This window comes from Microtus oregoni, unplaced genomic scaffold (assembly GCF_018167655.1).
Source record: "Microtus oregoni isolate MIOR12 unplaced genomic scaffold, Mior012 000018F_ref0000195, whole genome shotgun sequence".
Classification (NCBI taxonomy): domain Eukaryota; kingdom Metazoa; phylum Chordata; class Mammalia; order Rodentia; family Cricetidae; genus Microtus; species Microtus oregoni.
In genome coordinates this window covers 33,200,423-33,217,424 of record NW_024543077.1, presented here as the reverse complement: position 1 = coordinate 33,217,424, position 17,002 = coordinate 33,200,423, and the positions used below count along the sequence as shown (strand labels likewise).

At 46.4% G+C, this 17,002-nt stretch overlaps 1 protein-coding gene across 5 annotated transcripts in view; it reads right to left on the bottom strand.

The window, feature by feature from the left end:
- Myo1b (myosin IB) overlaps positions 1 to 17,002 on the bottom strand; it is a 151,696-nt gene that overhangs the window by 71,131 nt on the left and 63,563 nt on the right. For 4 of the 5 annotated variants that reach the window (XM_041668131.1, XM_041668133.1, XM_041668134.1 and 1 more), the window contains exon 4: positions 9,323 to 9,417. In XM_041668131.1, coding sequence (XP_041524065.1) covers positions 9,323 to 9,417 — 95 coding nt within the window. Of the gene's footprint in view, positions 1 to 8,346; positions 8,798 to 9,322; positions 9,418 to 17,002 lie in introns of those variants that run through there. The other variant, XM_041668135.1, reaches the window with a different exon arrangement.

Here is a 17,002-nt window from a genome sequence, read left to right as displayed (position 1 = left end):
CATGAAATAGCCTTCATTTAAAGTCTCCAAACTACACATTCCAATTCTCTTGAGTCTCTAGTGGCCACATTTCCCTCTACCCTCGATCTGAAGGGGAACCCTCTCTTTTAGATCTTCTGGATGGCGGCATCCTCCGCTGCTAGTCTTGGGCTCTGCCCAGGATCTCCACAAATAATGTCTATATTCTATATCTGCAGCCCAATTCGCACACTGCCTGGCCCTTCTTCCTCATTGCCCATCCCCTCACCATTATAGCTTCCTTTTTTCAGACCAATTTCTGGTCTTTCCAGTCTTTACAAAACTAGCAAATTTAATCTATTTATAGACAAAAATAACAGTCTTAAACAGACGCTGCTTAGGATAAAAGGATAAGTGTTCTGTTAGGCAAACCGACAGAAAACATAAAAGGTCCGGCTGTTTTGTTTATTCTGGTAACCATGGAGCTTTCTTCAGCCACGCCTCACACTTCAGACTCAGCTACGCTGACTCCACTGGAAATCCTGCTTCGGTTCAGATGAACCTGGGATAGACCGCCTCGGTGGGGAGAGAGAAGCCACTGGTGGTGCCTGGTGCTAGAACCCATGTGGCCTCTTGGGGACCCCTGTGTGGTCAAAACAGAAACAGGATTGGGTCTGGGGGCAGATCTCTCGGGATGTCCACTGGGCTTATATCACCTGACTGTTGAAATGTTTATAAGCCTACAGAACCCACTGGCATGTAGAGATGGTTTAACTTTAATAGGAATGTAGGCACTTTTACTAGCTGTAAAACTTATTTAAGAAACCCTAATAGTCTTTGAGTATAGTTCAAGGATGCGGCTCATGTTTCAGCAGCTTACTTCTAAGTTGGGAGAAAGTTATCTATGCTCAGACTCCTAATTACCATCAGGAATTCCTCTCCACGGCTCATTTTAATAATTAATTGCTGGAAACAGGAATTAAAAATAAATTTTTTTTCAAAAAGCTCAGGGGGTACAAGTGCTTGCTGCTCATGCCTCACAGCCGTGGTTGGGATCCCTGGAGCCCATGAAGAAGTCACAAGGTGGACGAGGAGGAGTCCGTGGGGCCGCCCTCCCTCTCACTGCCAGAGCCCAGGCCCTCGCACACAAATATGAGCACATTTCTTCCAACAGAGCCATTCTTTCTAAAAGCGATAGCGCCTACATTTTTAACGCCTACATTTTTTATCACTGACATAGTATCTGATCTTTAACTCAAGGAGTTCATGACACAGCTACTTTGGAAGAAAGAGTCAACAAACACAGGACAGGCTACACGGCCATGTGTCTGTCTGGATGTTTCCATGCCTCTCCAGGCCAGGAACAGATCACTCGTATGACCATGCAAGCTTAACACAGGCTTTCAGCTTCATTTCCTTCTGGTTCTAAAGTTCAGATAAATTTGAATCTGCATTCAAATCTTTTATATATTTATAAAAAACCAAATCTTCACATAATAACCCCTATAAATGCAGTGCTGCTGATAAGGAAAAACTGGAGAGCATCCTCCAGAGTTCAAAACTGAATTTTTTAATCACTGACTGTTAAGCTTACAAATACAGATTCTTTTTTAAAAAATATTTTCATGGTTTATTTAACTTTATTTTATGTGCATTGGTGTGAAGGTGTCAGATCCCCTGCAACTGAATCTTTAGACAGTTGTGAGCTGCCATGTAGTTGCTGGGAATTGAACCTGGGTCCTCTGGAAGAGCAGTCAGTGCTCTTAACCACTGAGCCATCTCTCCAGCCCCCAAATACAGATTCTTAAACTTGGCAAAGTGTAACCACACTGCTTAGAATCAGTTCTGAATGTATCATTTCTAACCCCGGCATATTCACGTTTATGTGTGCACGAATTTGAACCTTCAGCTCCACTGGCAGTCAGATAAAAACACAATCTTCAAGGCCAAAATCACTTCTCATAAAACATAGTAGGGTGTTTAAGGTTAAACACATACCAACAGACAAATAGCAAGTTACCGCTAGATCAGAGTATCTATGCCACAATTAATTCCCATAAGGAACCAAAAGGACTTATAGACGGTAGATTATAACTCTGGAGTCTTTGAAGTACTATATGTACTTCATATATAATGGTGGAGGTGATGGAGAAGGGGTACTACAATGACACTTGTGATCTTGAGACCAAAGCATGGGGCCTCCCCAGGCACTAAAACCTCTCTCTCCATGTTCACTGAGTGGCACTGCTTGGATTTAGTCTCAGCACTAGGTGGGTGGGGGCTGTCAGGATGAGCAAACTCATCTTGAGAGCTTAGTAAATCTGTCCAGGAGTTAGCAGACATCTGCAACAGTTGTGGTCATTGATGCACGCAATAACATATGTCACAGACAAGTCATGGATATCAGACTGCAAATAGAAAGGGCCATACATTTACATGAATACACAGACAGACAGACTCACTCTGATGGATTTATCTAGCGCTCCATCTCCTTGATTAAGATACCTAAGCTTTTCTAGGGACTCAGCTTACAAAGGTCTGGTGTTTGAGAATTAAGAGTAAGAATGCCTGCCAGGTGGTGGTGGTAGCACATGCCCTTAATCCCATCACTCAGAAGACAGAGGTGGGTCTCTGAGTCCAAAGGCAGCCTGGTCTACAGAGTGAGTTCTAGGACAGCCAGGGCTACACAGAGAAACCCTGTTTCGAAAAACAAAACAAAAAAGTAAGAATGCCTGCCCCAACGAGGCCACATTTGTGTCTAATAAAACAACCTTTCTGCTACTTAAAAAGATTCCTGCTTCAGAATCCCCAGGGCTTCACAGTCCAGCTACAGCAAATCCAAATCAACCAGGAACTCCATCAATGAAAACAAAAGGCCAAAATTTTGCAATAAGAAATACAATCATGGGGCCAGCGAGATGGCTTGGTGGGTAAAGGTGCCTGCAGTCAAGCCTGGCAGACAGAGTTCGATCCCTGTGACAAATTATATATATATATTTTAAAAAAGAATGAAAACAGAGAGATGCAGGCTACTACAAGGAGATGCTGCCTGGTGACATTTTCACTGAAATAAATCATATGTAATCTACCTTTGAAGAGAGCCACAGACTCGCTGGTGACGCCTACAAAATACATGTGCCAGGAAGAAACAAAACAGAGCTGGGTGCACTGTGGCCCTGAGCCCGCTTAGCTGCCCTGCTTCGGCACATGTTTCCAGGGCTCTGAAACAGGCTTCGGTGCCGAGGCCACACACAGCAAGCGGGAGCCTCACGGCTAGCTCACAGAGCCACCGAAGACATGAACAGGAGAGAGGCCAGTGGGGGTTTAGACTCGGAGATCTTAACGAGCAAGGCAGGCTCCAGAACTCTTCAAGCAGAGAGTTGATGAGTTCCTAGAAACGTATGGAACTGTGGAGTTAGGAACGGAGTAGCTTCAGAGTGTTTGCTCGTGTCAGGGTACTGTTCTCAGGTGCACTGTGTACTTTGGGGTCCCTGGAGACACGCAGGTCTGATGGGTCCCTCGTGTGCTGCCTCTGCCATGAAGGCTGAATTCACAGGCGTGTACTCCAAATTCGTTCACCGTCTCGAAAGAGTTGGGCCCTTTTAAAAGGCATGATGAATTTTTTATTTAGCACAGCGGTGATGAATTAAACGGCACCCCCAAAGCACTCAGAGAGTTCACGCCTCTCCCTGAGAGCCTGTATTATACAACCCAGCGGCAGAAGACTGTCTCCAGTGTTTACGACCAATAACATCATCCTCTGCCAAGGGGGTTTTATGACCCAGTTAAATTAATTACTTCATATAAAATAAGCCCTCTGACACCGCTCGGCAGTTCTATCTAAACTGCTAAGCACAGATCCGAAATGAAAATACTCCATGTAACGGACACCGTGTATTTCAGGCCCTCTGGAAATGCCAAGTCTGTTCCCTGTCATGTGTGTACTAACACAAGCTGAACAGCGGCAGGCACACGGAACTCCAAGTATTAAACCTGCGACTGAGATGACGTGCTGTTGGAAAAGTGGTCTGGCTTCTCTCCTCCCTCAGAGCCGAGATGAGAAGCCCTCCCCAGATTCCTCACAGGGCCACACGGCATCTCTGCATTGACTTCTGTCATTTTATTTTCTCATAACTTCGTGAAACAGAGACTTTTTTTTTTTTTTGGCTTTTCGAGACAGGGTTTCTCTGTAGCTTTGGAGCCTTGTCCTGGAACTAGCTCTTGCAGACCAGGCTGGCCCCGAACTCACAGAGATCCGCCTGCCTCTGCCTCCTAAGTGCTGGGATTAAAGGCAGGCGCCACCACCGCCCAGCTGAAACAGACTTTTTTTTTTTTTTTTTTTTTTTTTTGCTTTTTTCGAGACAGGGTTTCTCTGTGGTTTTGGAAACAGAGACTTTTAAACACACACAAATCCTGGGCTTTATTCCATGTTAGAGTCCGATGACAACTTATAATCAGCCAAACTGGAAGCAGTTTTTGTATGGCCAGTTTTGAAAATAAAGAAAATACAGGGAAAGATAGAAGCTAACAGTGAAAACTGGGCTCTTTCTCCAGGGATCGGGTGGAAGGAGATGTCACTGATGTCTCTTAATGATGAAAGGGGCTTGGAGGTCAGCAGCTCCCCAGAGCATAGCTGAATGGGGCTGGGAAACCAGGGGCTCTGGGATTCAGCACCACCTCCCCACACCAGGAGGTTGGTGATAATGGACAGCTGAAGCACAAAACTTCGTGACCTGGGGCATGTTAAAAGATGATCCAAGCACCCGCACGGCTGAAAGCCAGTCAGCCTATAGACCACTACCAGTTCATGTCAGGAGCTTTCTAAATGTCCTAGTTATGATACTTTGCTTCTTCTATTGGCGTTAACACGAACGAGCAGAGTCCCTATCTTTGCTAGTACAGTTGGTGGGCGTGGCCTTGGCCTTACCACTAAGGTCTGAGAGTTCCTCCAGCTTTCCGGCTGGAGCAGCACTGTGCTGTGTGTGCGCAGCAAACAGGATGGTCCTGCAATGCCACGCTGTTTTCCGGTGCCTGAGGAAGGAATCCAGCCAGGACAGCAGACAGGGAACAAAGAACTAGAGGTGACGATCGAGGACATGAAACCATGTGGCAGCTACTGATCAGAAACCCACGGGCAACAAAGGAGGAAGCCACGCGGCTAGGCAGTCCGCTGATGGAATGGGGGTGTTCTAGCCTTTGATTTCCTGCTCTTGGAAAAGTGCAAATACCAACAGGACCTGGCTCCAGAAACAAATGGCAGAGTTGAGTTCCGAGAAGGATGCCCTACATTGCTGGGGCTAAAGAGGAGACTGCTGACTCCCGGGAAGCGTATGCTCCAAAGGAGGCGAAGAACTGGCCAGGACCAATCAAAGTAACCGCAGCCCACATCCAGTGATTCACTCAGGAACAAACCGATATAGGCAGAATGCCTTAAAAGCACACGAAGCCTTAGTCATGAAGAGGGTGGGATAAAGCATCTCTTTCAAGAGAAAACAGAAGGGAGGCTTTAAGGAGCGAACAGGTGGGCTGCTGGACATCACAGGGTGAGGGAGAGGCACGAGAAGCAGCAAGAACACAGACGCCTACCTGCAGGGAAGGCCTGCCTCACCCCCAAGTACAATCAACGAAAAGGAGCCAGCATGCAGAAGGAAGCACCTTATGCTTCTGAAGCTAAGGAAGGAAGGAAACAAGCGTACCAATGCTTACGTAGGCTTGTGCTGGTGACCACCAACTCCACTGGCCACTCTCAGGAGATGGGGTACTGTGGCTGCTCCCAGGAACTAACCTTGTGTCACAAGACAGAAGAAGTGACAAGCAAGGAGGAAATCATCCCCCAAGGTGACCCTGTCCCGTTAAAGTGAAAAGACAGATCTGAACAGTCAGAACCAAGGTCTGTAAAAGAGACTGGGGTACCCAGGAAGCGGGTGAGAGGCTCTTAGAATGGCTATGGACAGCACTCACCGGAAATTCTGGGTTTGGACCAGAGGCTCCATGTGAACAAAAAGAACGGGAAGAACAACTGATTCCAGAGAGAACGGATGGGATTCGATGTGGACCTGAGTGTAAGCTATAGGAGAAGACGGAGCTACAACAACCCCCAGGTGTAGCTTTCGAAGAGGTTGCGCCACAACGCTGGTCTAACTTATCCCGGACACCATCAAAGGAGAAGGACAATGGGATCTGTTCCGTGCGTGGTGAGTCTGTCTGTCACGTATCGGGTGCATGAGTCAGGCAGGAATGAGTTACCTTCATTCGGAGATCAAATAAGTCATAGCAGGTGGGCGTATAAATGCAGAAGACGTGCGAATAATCAGCGAGAATATGAAACAACCTTAGGAGGGACTGTGAAGGGAGAAAGAAAGAGATGAAGCAACACAACCAATTGGCTTCTGGGACAGACCTCCTAAAGAACTACAGTAACTACTCTGGACAATTTCCAGGAGAACTGGTACTTTGGCCGATCACCAAAATGTAGACAAGAGGCTAGCTCCTCTGATTTATCCCATCACCTGACTACGAAAGACTTCAGAGGCGAGGTGAAGGGGACTTACCAAAAAGAGGCATCAGGACACAAACAGGCAGGCATTAGAAAAGGTAACTTGTGAAAGCCAGAACTCCAGAACTGTACTACCAACCTTCAGAATCCCAGCTCTGCTGCAGCCCTGACCTGATACAGTGTAGTCACCGGGAAGAGATTGTCAGAGCAGGTTGCTGGGATATCCATGTATCCGTCATTCAATGGGAAACGGTCCTACGTTAACTGGGGTAGGAAGATCTCTGCCCACTGAGGGTTGCGGCACTCCCAAAGCAAGGGATCCTGGCACTGTGTGAGTGGAGAACTTGAGTTTAACACTGACGTGAATTCATTCATTCATTCCATTCGGCTCCCGACTGTAGATACAATGTGGCCAGTTCCCTCAAGCTGCTGGAGACTCCTCCCCACCCCGGGACTCCTCCCTCTCCCCCGCCCCCATGACAGACTGTAACCTGGAACTGTCAGTGAAAATAAGCCCTTTCTCCCTTAAGCGCTTTTGTTAAGGTATTTTTATCACAGTAAGTGCAAACTAAGATATTTAGGAAAACTGCTGAACCATTTTGTGTCTCAGCTTCCCCACAATACAAATATGTACATCCTAAATAAATACTCGGTGTAGAATAACTACTACGACAGTCACCCAAGGGTGACAGTAATTCTAAGAGAGGGCAAAGCAAGGATCAAAGGTTCAAACCGACAACAGCAGCAAAGTTGTGTGTTATTTTGTTTTGTTTCGAGGTACAAGATTCTACGGGTAGATCTGAAGTAACCTTCTGCATCGCTACTAGCTTGAGGCCAGGTGTGGTGGTAAACACTGCAATCCTAGCACCCCTAGCACTTGGGAGCCAGAGGCAGGAGAAATCTGGAGTTCAGGACTATCCTTGACGACAGTGCACACTGTTCAAGGCTAGCCTGATGTCCAAGAGACTGGCTCGAAATAAGTAAATACGAACTTGAAAAGGCATGGCTCACAGAAGTGCTGGTGCCAACCGCAAAGATTCTCTCCTTGCTAGGAAGACCCGTAGGGGTCGATACGTGTGTTGTATGAAGAGTCCCAGGATCCACACCGAGAGAAGGAATAACAGCACGATAAACAGGACCCAAACCGAAAGTGTTTGCTTATTTCTTGCTATGTCATTTTATGAAACCACTCTACAAATCAAGATGTTTCTAAAACACTCTAAGCTCAACTGTGTGGGATTTTAAAGAAAAACCCAATTCTCCTAACCATCTTCTCTTGGAAGCTCCGGGTCTCTTTCCTTCGCTGTGTTCATTCTTTTTATGTGCTTTCTCTAATTATGGCAGTGTTTCACCAAGCAGGCCCTCAGAGGTCTGCATAAATAAGTAAACGTTTATCGTATGGAAAAAAAATATTTTTAAAACGATATAAGAAGGGGCTGGAGAGATGGCTCAATGGTTAAGAGCATTGCCTGCTCTTCCAAAGGTCCTGAGTTCAATTCCCGACAACCACATGGTGGCTCACAACCATCTGTAAAGAGGTCTGGTGCCCTCTTCTGGCCTGCAGACATGCACACAAACACAAAAATAAATAAATAAATAAATATTTTTTAAAAAAAAAAACGATATAAGAAGATATCTGGCCGGCTTCGAATGACTAAATGCTGTCCCGGGAAGAAGAAAGAATAAAATGTGGGAAGGTTATATAGGATTGAAGATCAATGAGCAGAAAGAGAATTCAGCTCAAGGGGAAGAAAAACCTCCTGGTTGAATCCAACTGACAAACACAGTTTGGTGATCTCTCCATCACCACAAAGGAGTCTGGCTGCCCCACGTGGAGGATTTCACACGGGATGGCCTATAACGGTCTTCCAGCCATAAGATACTATGCTTACTTATTCTCGCAATTTCTGTCCATTCAGCACCCATAGTCCTCAAAGAGTTTGTGCACTGTATCTTCAGGACTCAAGAGCAAAGTCTGGGCACCTCACATCCGCCGTTCATGACAGGGCTTGTGGGAAAGGGTACGAGGGGGTCAGTCCAGAGGGAAAGGTTCTTTCGAAGCTGGGTAACGTTTTCAAGGCTTGGCTCAAACGGTCTCAGTGAGGCGACTGTACCGCTGTGGCAGAGTTTCTTTTCTTTTTTTCCTTTTTTTTTTCTTTTTAACTTTCTTTTCTTGATCAAGGAGGATCCAAAAAGTGTTCAATCCGACCATTAAATGCCAAGCAAGATGGAGACACTTGAAACCACACTTCCGCACACTCAAAGGAACAGCCAGTTATGAGATTCTCGTCTCTGAGCATTTTACAAAGAAGCGTGAAAATCCCCCTTTTTGCCCTTCTGTTTCACCAAAACAACCAGATCAAATCCATCTCCTCCTTCAGGACCAGGTATCCGTGCTGTAAGCACAAGAAAGAAGCATGGCCTGTCCCTACAGATATGGGACATCGTCCGCATGATCTCAAATCTGTGGGCACCATGAGACTCTGGAGAGAGACCAAGCATTGCTGGTACGTTCCCTCGCTTTTTAATGGAGGCAAAGGATGGCTGTAGGGGCAACAAACCAAAGTAAATTGGCATCTCATTGGGAAGGGTCAACTCCTAAGGCCACGCAGTCAAGGAGAGATAAAGCCCATGATTGGGGCCAAAGATGGTACTAATGAAAACTAGAATCCAGGGCTGGGATATACTGGTTGGGACCCGATGGTACCTTGTCCCCTCACGTGAGAGAGGCGCTATCCACAGAACACCAACTGTGGGCATCAAACCCACACACAGCAGCTACGGCCACCTGGTTCCTGCGGGCCACCTGCCTTCTTTATTGCCGTCATTCAGCCGCTATGGGAAAGGTGGGTCTGGGGGTGGCCTCACCTGTTTTTCCTGCTCCGCTTTCTCCCGTAATGAGTATGCATTGGTCCTTATCTTGGTCACGGAGGGATCTGTACGCTTCATCTGACAGAGCAAAGCTGCAAGGAAAAAAATGTGGGGAAAGAGCCTTAGCATTCAGGTAGTTAGTGAGTGACCAGCAGGTAACTCTGCGTCCTTCAAGGGCCTCTGTGATTGGCTTCAAAGAACGGTAAACTGTCACATTTTATTTCTTCCCGATTTTTAAAATGTATAAATCAATTTATCCATCCTTTCTAACTCTTTTTTTTTTTTTTTTTTTTTTTTGGATTTTTGAGACAGGGTTTCTCCGTAGCTTTTGGTTCCTGTCCTGGAACTAGCTCTTGTAGACCAGGCTGGCCTTAAACTCACAGAGATATGCCTGCTTCTGCCTCCCCCGAGTGCTGGGATTAAAGGCGTGCGCCACCACCGCCCGGCTCATCCTTTCAAACTCATCTACCTTTCCCCATGCATTCTTTTTTTAAAAATATTTATTTATTAATTTATTATGTATACAATATTTTGTTTTGTGTGTATGTCTGCAAGCCAGAAGAGGGCACCAGACCTCATTACAGATGGTTGTGAGCCACCATGTGGTTGCTGGGAATTGAACTCAGGACCTTTGGAAAAGCAAGCAATGCTCTTAACCGCTGAGCCATCTCTCCAGCCCTGCCCCCATGCATTCTTGACTAAGAAAATAACACTGATTTATTGTAGTTTAAAATTGTTTTATTTAACCCATGTGTGTGTGTGTAGTGTGTGGTGTGTGTGTGTGTCTATTTCTATTGAAATCCAGGTTATTCAGAGAAGCAAGGAGAAAATGCTACATTGCATGTCCATAACTGGAGAATATTGAGATCATATTGTTTAGGGCATTACTTAAGCATTTCCAATATAAAGAGGAAGCCATTATCAACTTATAGAAGCCTCAATATAATAATCAAAAAGAAAAGTTTTCCAAAGGTAAGACAAACACTCAAACATCACATAGTTGTCACTACTATGAAGCTAAAAACAGAGCAGTGACCTTCACAATGCAACATCTTGATTGGGTACCACTGGGTACCGTGGAGTTCGCTGCAGCTCTTGTCCACTGTCTGGTGCCTAGCTTCTCATCCTACCTTATGACAACAACAGAACTTCCCCATCAAGACAGCCAGGCTAATTCACCTGTTGGTCTGTCCCTTCTCGAATTGTACTAATAAGGTAAATTTCCCCCTTTTTTAGTCGTTGAAAAAAAAATGAAAAAAAAATCTGGGTGATACGATAAATATTTTTTACCAACTTCCTACCTTTCATTTGTTAACCAGCCGTTTACTGGAAGTTCAGTGTGCGTCAAGAACACATCGGGGACACAAAATAATCCTCAGCCTCTTCCGCGAGGCTCTCATTTGAAAGTAGAGAAGAGGCAAACAGGAATAACTCAAGCCTAGTGATAACGGAGAAAGCTGGCAGGGCAGAGCTAGCCAGGAACCCCAAGAGGGAAGGCATTGGAGGTGGAGGAATGTCAAGGGTGGAAAAGTTAGTTCCAAAGAATGAATTTGCAAGGCAAAGAGCTTCCAGGTATAAGCAAAGGCCAGAGACACCAGGGTTCTGAGCAGTTCCACACAGTGGGAAGGCATAAGGAAAGGGACCTGAAAGGGGTCTACCCAGGGTGCAAATTAATAACAAAAGACATGCTAGTAGTCATGCTATAGGACTATAGATGGGAGTGGAAAGGTCAGCCCTGGGAGCTATGAGCCGTTCCACTCACTAGAATTTTCCACAATCTGTTATGTTTACTCATTTTAAATCTCGTAAGACTAGCTCAAGCAAGGGACGGCCAGCATGAACTGACCCTACTCTCGCTTACAGTGTCTCTGCGTATGGCTTGGGCACAGTTTGACAGGGCAGCATGCAGAAAGAAAGCTGGAGGCAGGTAAGGTAGGGTGCCGGGGAGCTTAGATCCAGTGCGGTCATTTTGTCACCTCCTGTCGTTCCCCTCCCTGACTCTCCCTGACCACCCGAACGGTGGATGCTCAGGCCCCTTCCTTCTATAAAATGATGCTGTGTTTGCAAATGGCCCCTGCACATCTCCCGGAACAGTTTAAACCATCTCTAGGTGACTGCAATGCTTCCTACGAAGCCAGGGCCACCAATAGCTGCGATCTATATCGGGTGTGGGCTAACGGCGAAAGGAAAGTCTGCACATGTTCGGTGCAAATGTGATGTGTTTTCCTGGCATTTTCAATCCAAGGATGCTCGAATCCACAGATACAGAAAAGTACCCATACCTAACTGCGTAAGGACCTGATTCATCTGATGGACGGTGTAATTTTAACTTAAGATAAATAAATAATAATAACAAAATAAATAAAAAGGAAAAGATGAAAGGGATAATTTCTTTTTAAGCCTGTGGAAAGCAACATGAAACTTTACCAAAATACTCAAGCATGAAGCAAGCTGGTTTAGTCTGTGACACGCCCACCTGGAGTCAGAATCATGCTCTCTCTCACCTAACTCTCACAGACACAGAGCGCGCTCGACTTCCTTTTCTTCTAGCGACAAAAGGAACGCCACAAAGAACACAAACCCTTTTCTGGACGCGCTCTTCTTCCTCCGTGGCCAACTCTGCACACACTCGTCCCCGAGGCCACCATTTGTAACTGTAAACTGAAGCCATATGCCAGGCCTCCGAGCCTCTCCTCTATCATTAAGGAGCCTAAATAAATCTCCAGAGAAGTTTTAGCTAAAAGCAGTCATGGTCCACATGCTCCTCATTATTCTGGGATGTGTCAGCATTATTTACCCCCCCCCACACACACAGGGGGAGGAACTGTTAGGGTTGTTAAAGGAGGAGAGCCTGGGGGAGGGGCACGATTCCGCCCCACCCTATGAATAGCAAAGATTCTGAACCTCTTCTGTCTCCAAGTGGAGCCCAAAGAATGAGGGTGACCCGGTGTTCCCAAGACTTTCAGATTAGTCACACGGCTGCCCACGGAGCACACCGGACTTTCCCAGCAAGCACCAAGACACTGAGCGTTTTCAAACAGCTCTGTCTAGTACCATGTTTTCGGTTTCAAAAGTTTGGTTTGGGGCTCATCTGTTATTTTCTGTGAGGGAGGAGGGTGGGTTGCACATCCAGAAGAGCCTGACTGGTGTTTTATGTTCCTCCTCTACCTGTTTCTACCCCGAGTGTTCATCACAGTGGCTCTGGCTGCGTGGTCCTCAGGGGGAAAGGGGAGGCTTCCCTCTCCACAGGCAAGGGCTTCCTTCTCCCCTTCTCCGTTCGCCCTACCCTCCACCCTACCACCTCCTCCCTAAGTTCGTTTCACCTCAAGTGCAAAACGGCTAAAATGCATGAACGACCCCGCACCACCTAAGCACGGGTGCCCACCAGAGAGCACCCAGGTTTTGCCTCAGGCTCTCCTCTAATGGGTAGATTGGAAATGTGCCCAGTCAGTTCTGAGCGCTCTCTCAGTTGGACCTCTCTATTAACCACTGTCTGACAGAATACAACCTGTCTCAGAAAACTCTGCTAAACTCAGATAACCGAGTCTGCGCCCCCCCCCCCCCCCCCCCCCGTCTCCAATGATTTCCTTCAGGGGCTCTCAGAACGGAATTCCCTCCCATGTGATCCTGAACCCCAGAGACGCTCAACCACACTGGGGAATCCCTTCTCAATTCAGCCTCCTCCAAATAGCTCTCTGTGTCAACACTCTCTTCTAGAGCTAAAACGCCAACTGTCTCTTTTCCAACCTTTCCAACCCTAGCCCAGCCCTGACATCTAAGTGGTTCTAAAGTAAGTTACCCTCCCCCCCAAAAAAATGTGCATCAAAATGTCCAAGTTCCATCTGCCAAATCTAACTTCATTTTGAGTCCGATCAAGGGACAAGACAGCCCACAAGAAGACACAAAGGATGTCGGGCAGTGGTGGCGCACGCCTTTAATCCCCAGCACTCAGGACGCAGAGAACTCACTTTGTGAGTTCGAGGCCAACCTGGTCTACAAGAGCTAGTTACAGGACAGGATTCAAAGCTACATAGAAACCAAAAAAAAAAAAAACAAAAACAAAAAAAACCAAAAACCAAACAACAACAAAAAAACAAAGGAGAGGGAAAGGGAGAAAGGAGTCCCTAAGCTGACCTTCCTTGTAAAGTACTTTGTAAAGGCCTTATATACCTAACTGCTTTGGACTGATAATGCAGAATGTTTACCCTCTTGGAAAATGTCACCTTGCTATAAGTCAGCGTTACTTAGGATAGTCACTCTATCACATCGTGAAGGGCGACTTCATTCTTCCAGCTATTGGTATTTTTGTCTTGGAAAGTTTTAGTGCACTCTGGCCGATGCCAGGCCAAGCTTTCAGGATTAAACTATAGACACAATGCGGTTATCTCCTCAGAGCTACACTGGCTAGAACCCCGACGACCTACGCTTCAGAGCGAGATAGTGAGCAAAAATGAGCCTTTCTCAGAAGAGATGAGAGGAGCAAGATGTGAAGTGAAAGAGAAGGGAAGGATGGAAATGGGAGGCCTGGGGCCGGTGGGGAGGGTCCGCGCCTCGCCACGGCACTCGGACGTGGCGCAGGGCGTGCATTCCCATACCGAGTCTACGTGGATTCTCTGAGTTTAAGGGTGTGAATCACAAATCCCTGAACCACTAAAAACATACAGTACCACAACCGGATTTTTAAAAATTACTTTTTAAAAAACTGGGTGAAGCCAGGCGGTGGTGGCGCACGCCTTTAATCCCAGCACTCAGGAGGCAGAGGTAGGCAGATCTCTGTGAGTTCGAGGCCAGCCTGGTCTACAAGAGCTAGTTCCGGGACAGGAAACAACAGCTATGGAGAAACCCTGTCTCAAAAAATCCAAATAAATAAATAAATAAATAAAATAAAAAACTGGGTGAGAAAGAATAATAATAATAATAATAACAATAATACCCAGACCAAACAAAATCAATAAATGAGAGATGGGGGTGTGGCTTGGCGGGGAGAGCCTACCCAACAAGAATACAGCACAGTGTAAACCAGGTACAGCAGCACCCAATCCTAGCACCAATCCAGTGTGTAATCCAATCCAAGGTACGTAGAGCACCCAAGGAGTGCCTGCAGCAACAAGAGACCCTATCTCAAACAAACCAAGTTTTAGAAGGTAAACTAAGCCAGTCACGTGGCCTATGAGAATGGATACAGAAGCGTGTGTCAAGATATACAGCTGACAAGGAGTATGCTTAAACTCTGGTTTGTTTCTGTAAGGAAGAATACTTTTGACATTAAAGCTCAGAGAAAGCTCAAACTGTCATCCCAATATAGAAAGTACTGGATCACAGTATAACAAAACACAGTACTGCTAATACACACACACACACACACACACACACACACACACACACACACACGGTTTTTCGAGACAGGGTTTCTCTGTAGCTTTGGAGCCTGTCCTGGAACTAGCTCTTGTAGACCAGGCTGGCCTCGAACTCACAGAGATCCACCTACCTCTGCCTCCCATGTGCTGGGATTAAAGGTGTGAGCGAGCCACTACTGCACGGCTAAGATATATTTTTAATTATCTATAATTTCGTAAACATATTTAACACTTTTAGTTTCTGAGTTCATATATGCTCATAGTAGAAACAGAAGTGGCTGTTATTCTTTGGGCTGCATTAACTGGAAAAGTCATGTCCCCACTGGCCACCACATATGCAAAACAGCATTTTTAAGAAGACACCTGTACTGAGCTGAGCATGGACTAAAAGCTCAGATGTCAAGCTTTAGAGCAGGACATGGCAAATGGCTCTAGGTTCCTCCTTTCGAACCGGGCTGGTTTGCAGAAACACCCTCCCCATCACCACGGGCCAGCTTGCCAACCTCAGTGTCCACCAGGTTCTTGATATTGTGTCAACTCAAAAATAAAGGTTAATCTCTGCGGTCACACGCGACCACTGAAGGGCAAAAGTCACGATGGTTCACGTATGTCGTAGTTCGAGGTATGATAAAAAAATATCCGAACGACTTGACAAGACACTCTTCTAAATGCAGCATTGAATTTCATTAAAAGTTCACATGCTGGTTACAGAAAACAATCTAGCCTGAACTGAGGGTATTAACTCAGTGACGAAGAGCTTGCCTAGGGTAGGTGAGGCCCTGGGTTTAGCTACCGGCACTAAAATAAATAAATAAACAAACAAATAAATAAAGGCGGTCTTCTGAGATTTTAGAAATTCTTCTTACAATGCTCTTAATGGAAAAATGCTTAGGGTCATAGCCAAATTCTTTGGAACTCATTATCAAAACCATAATGGAGAGCCTCCAGTTTTCTGCAGAGTGACAGCCTGGCCTGGGACTCCCCGAATAGAATGGACACTGTCCTTTTACCGAACAGATACAAAGAAGGGTTGGACCCTCGTGGGTGGCTCTTTTCATAGGCAAACGTCAGGGCAAGTCTGGGAAGTAGGTAAGAGGCTTGCGGCGCCCCAGGGAAGGTAAAGGGTTGGATCCAGCTCTCAAAGCTACGTGGAGGAAACAGCCGCCTTTGTGCCTGGAAGGCTCCTTGGGATCTAACGGTAAAGCTGATGTGTTGCTTAGGGCTTCCTTCAGAAAACTGGACCCACGTGAAAGAAAACAGTACCCAGAAATGTCTGGGCACTAAGAAGCAACCACAGGGCAAGAATCCCTCATCCCCTTCACTGTTAGCACCCACCCTGGCTTGGTAAGAGGTAAAAGGAGATCAACTCCAGTCCCGTTTCTTCACCAGTCTTTGCTAGTGTAGAGAGGGTATTCTCTCACTAAGCTTGGGTGGCTGCTAAAGCCAGGCTCATCCCTTAGTCACTAACAGGTAGGAGTAAGCAGAGGCAGACAAGGTCATTCACAAGGGCAGCGTCCTGGTGACTCTGAGGAAGAGGGTCACGAGGCTCTGTCCTCTGGGGGAATCTAAAAAACAGAAAAGGCCCTCAAAGTCCCACAAAAGGGGTAGGGAATGGTAAGAACGCGACAATGCACCTCCAAAGACACCCAGAAAATGAAGAGGGAGAAAGCGTGGCTTTGGCCACCGAGGCACAGCAAGCTGCAGGATCTGAACCCAAGCCGTAAGCAAGGCCAGGGGCCAGGAGGAAGCAGCAGGCTAGGAGGAAATGATGCTATTTCCTCTCTCCAAAGATGAGCAAAACACACGGCTTGGAGGAAAGAACAAATACATGACCATTCAATTAGCCCATGGGTATTTTTAGTACCTCTTTCAACAAGAAAATTCTAACAGACAGCTTTTGCTTCCCAGTACTCATTAAAATAATTTTACCCACAGGACTAGCCTTTCCAACTCAAGGTAAACATGGCTACAATGAATTTCTGGGGCAAATGTCTCAGAATTTGAAATGTATTACTTATCCAGTGCTCTCTGCAAGACGGCTCACTCACAGCCAGCTTCTGTGACTATCATGGGCACCTGAGTCTGGGACACTCACCCAAAAGCCTCCCATGGAAGACCCTCCCTAAACAAAATCACTTTGTTAAGTAGAGCACAGTGGCAGGCCCCACCCCCGAGATGTCTAGGTTGCTCGGGAAAGAGACCCTTGGTGATTCCACATTCAGATGTGAGCTGCTCTGCAGGGCTCTGAGGGCCCTGTTCTGCTGCTGCTGTACACAGCGGGGCCCAAAGCCTCAGCACACAGTTTCACACTGGTGCGGGC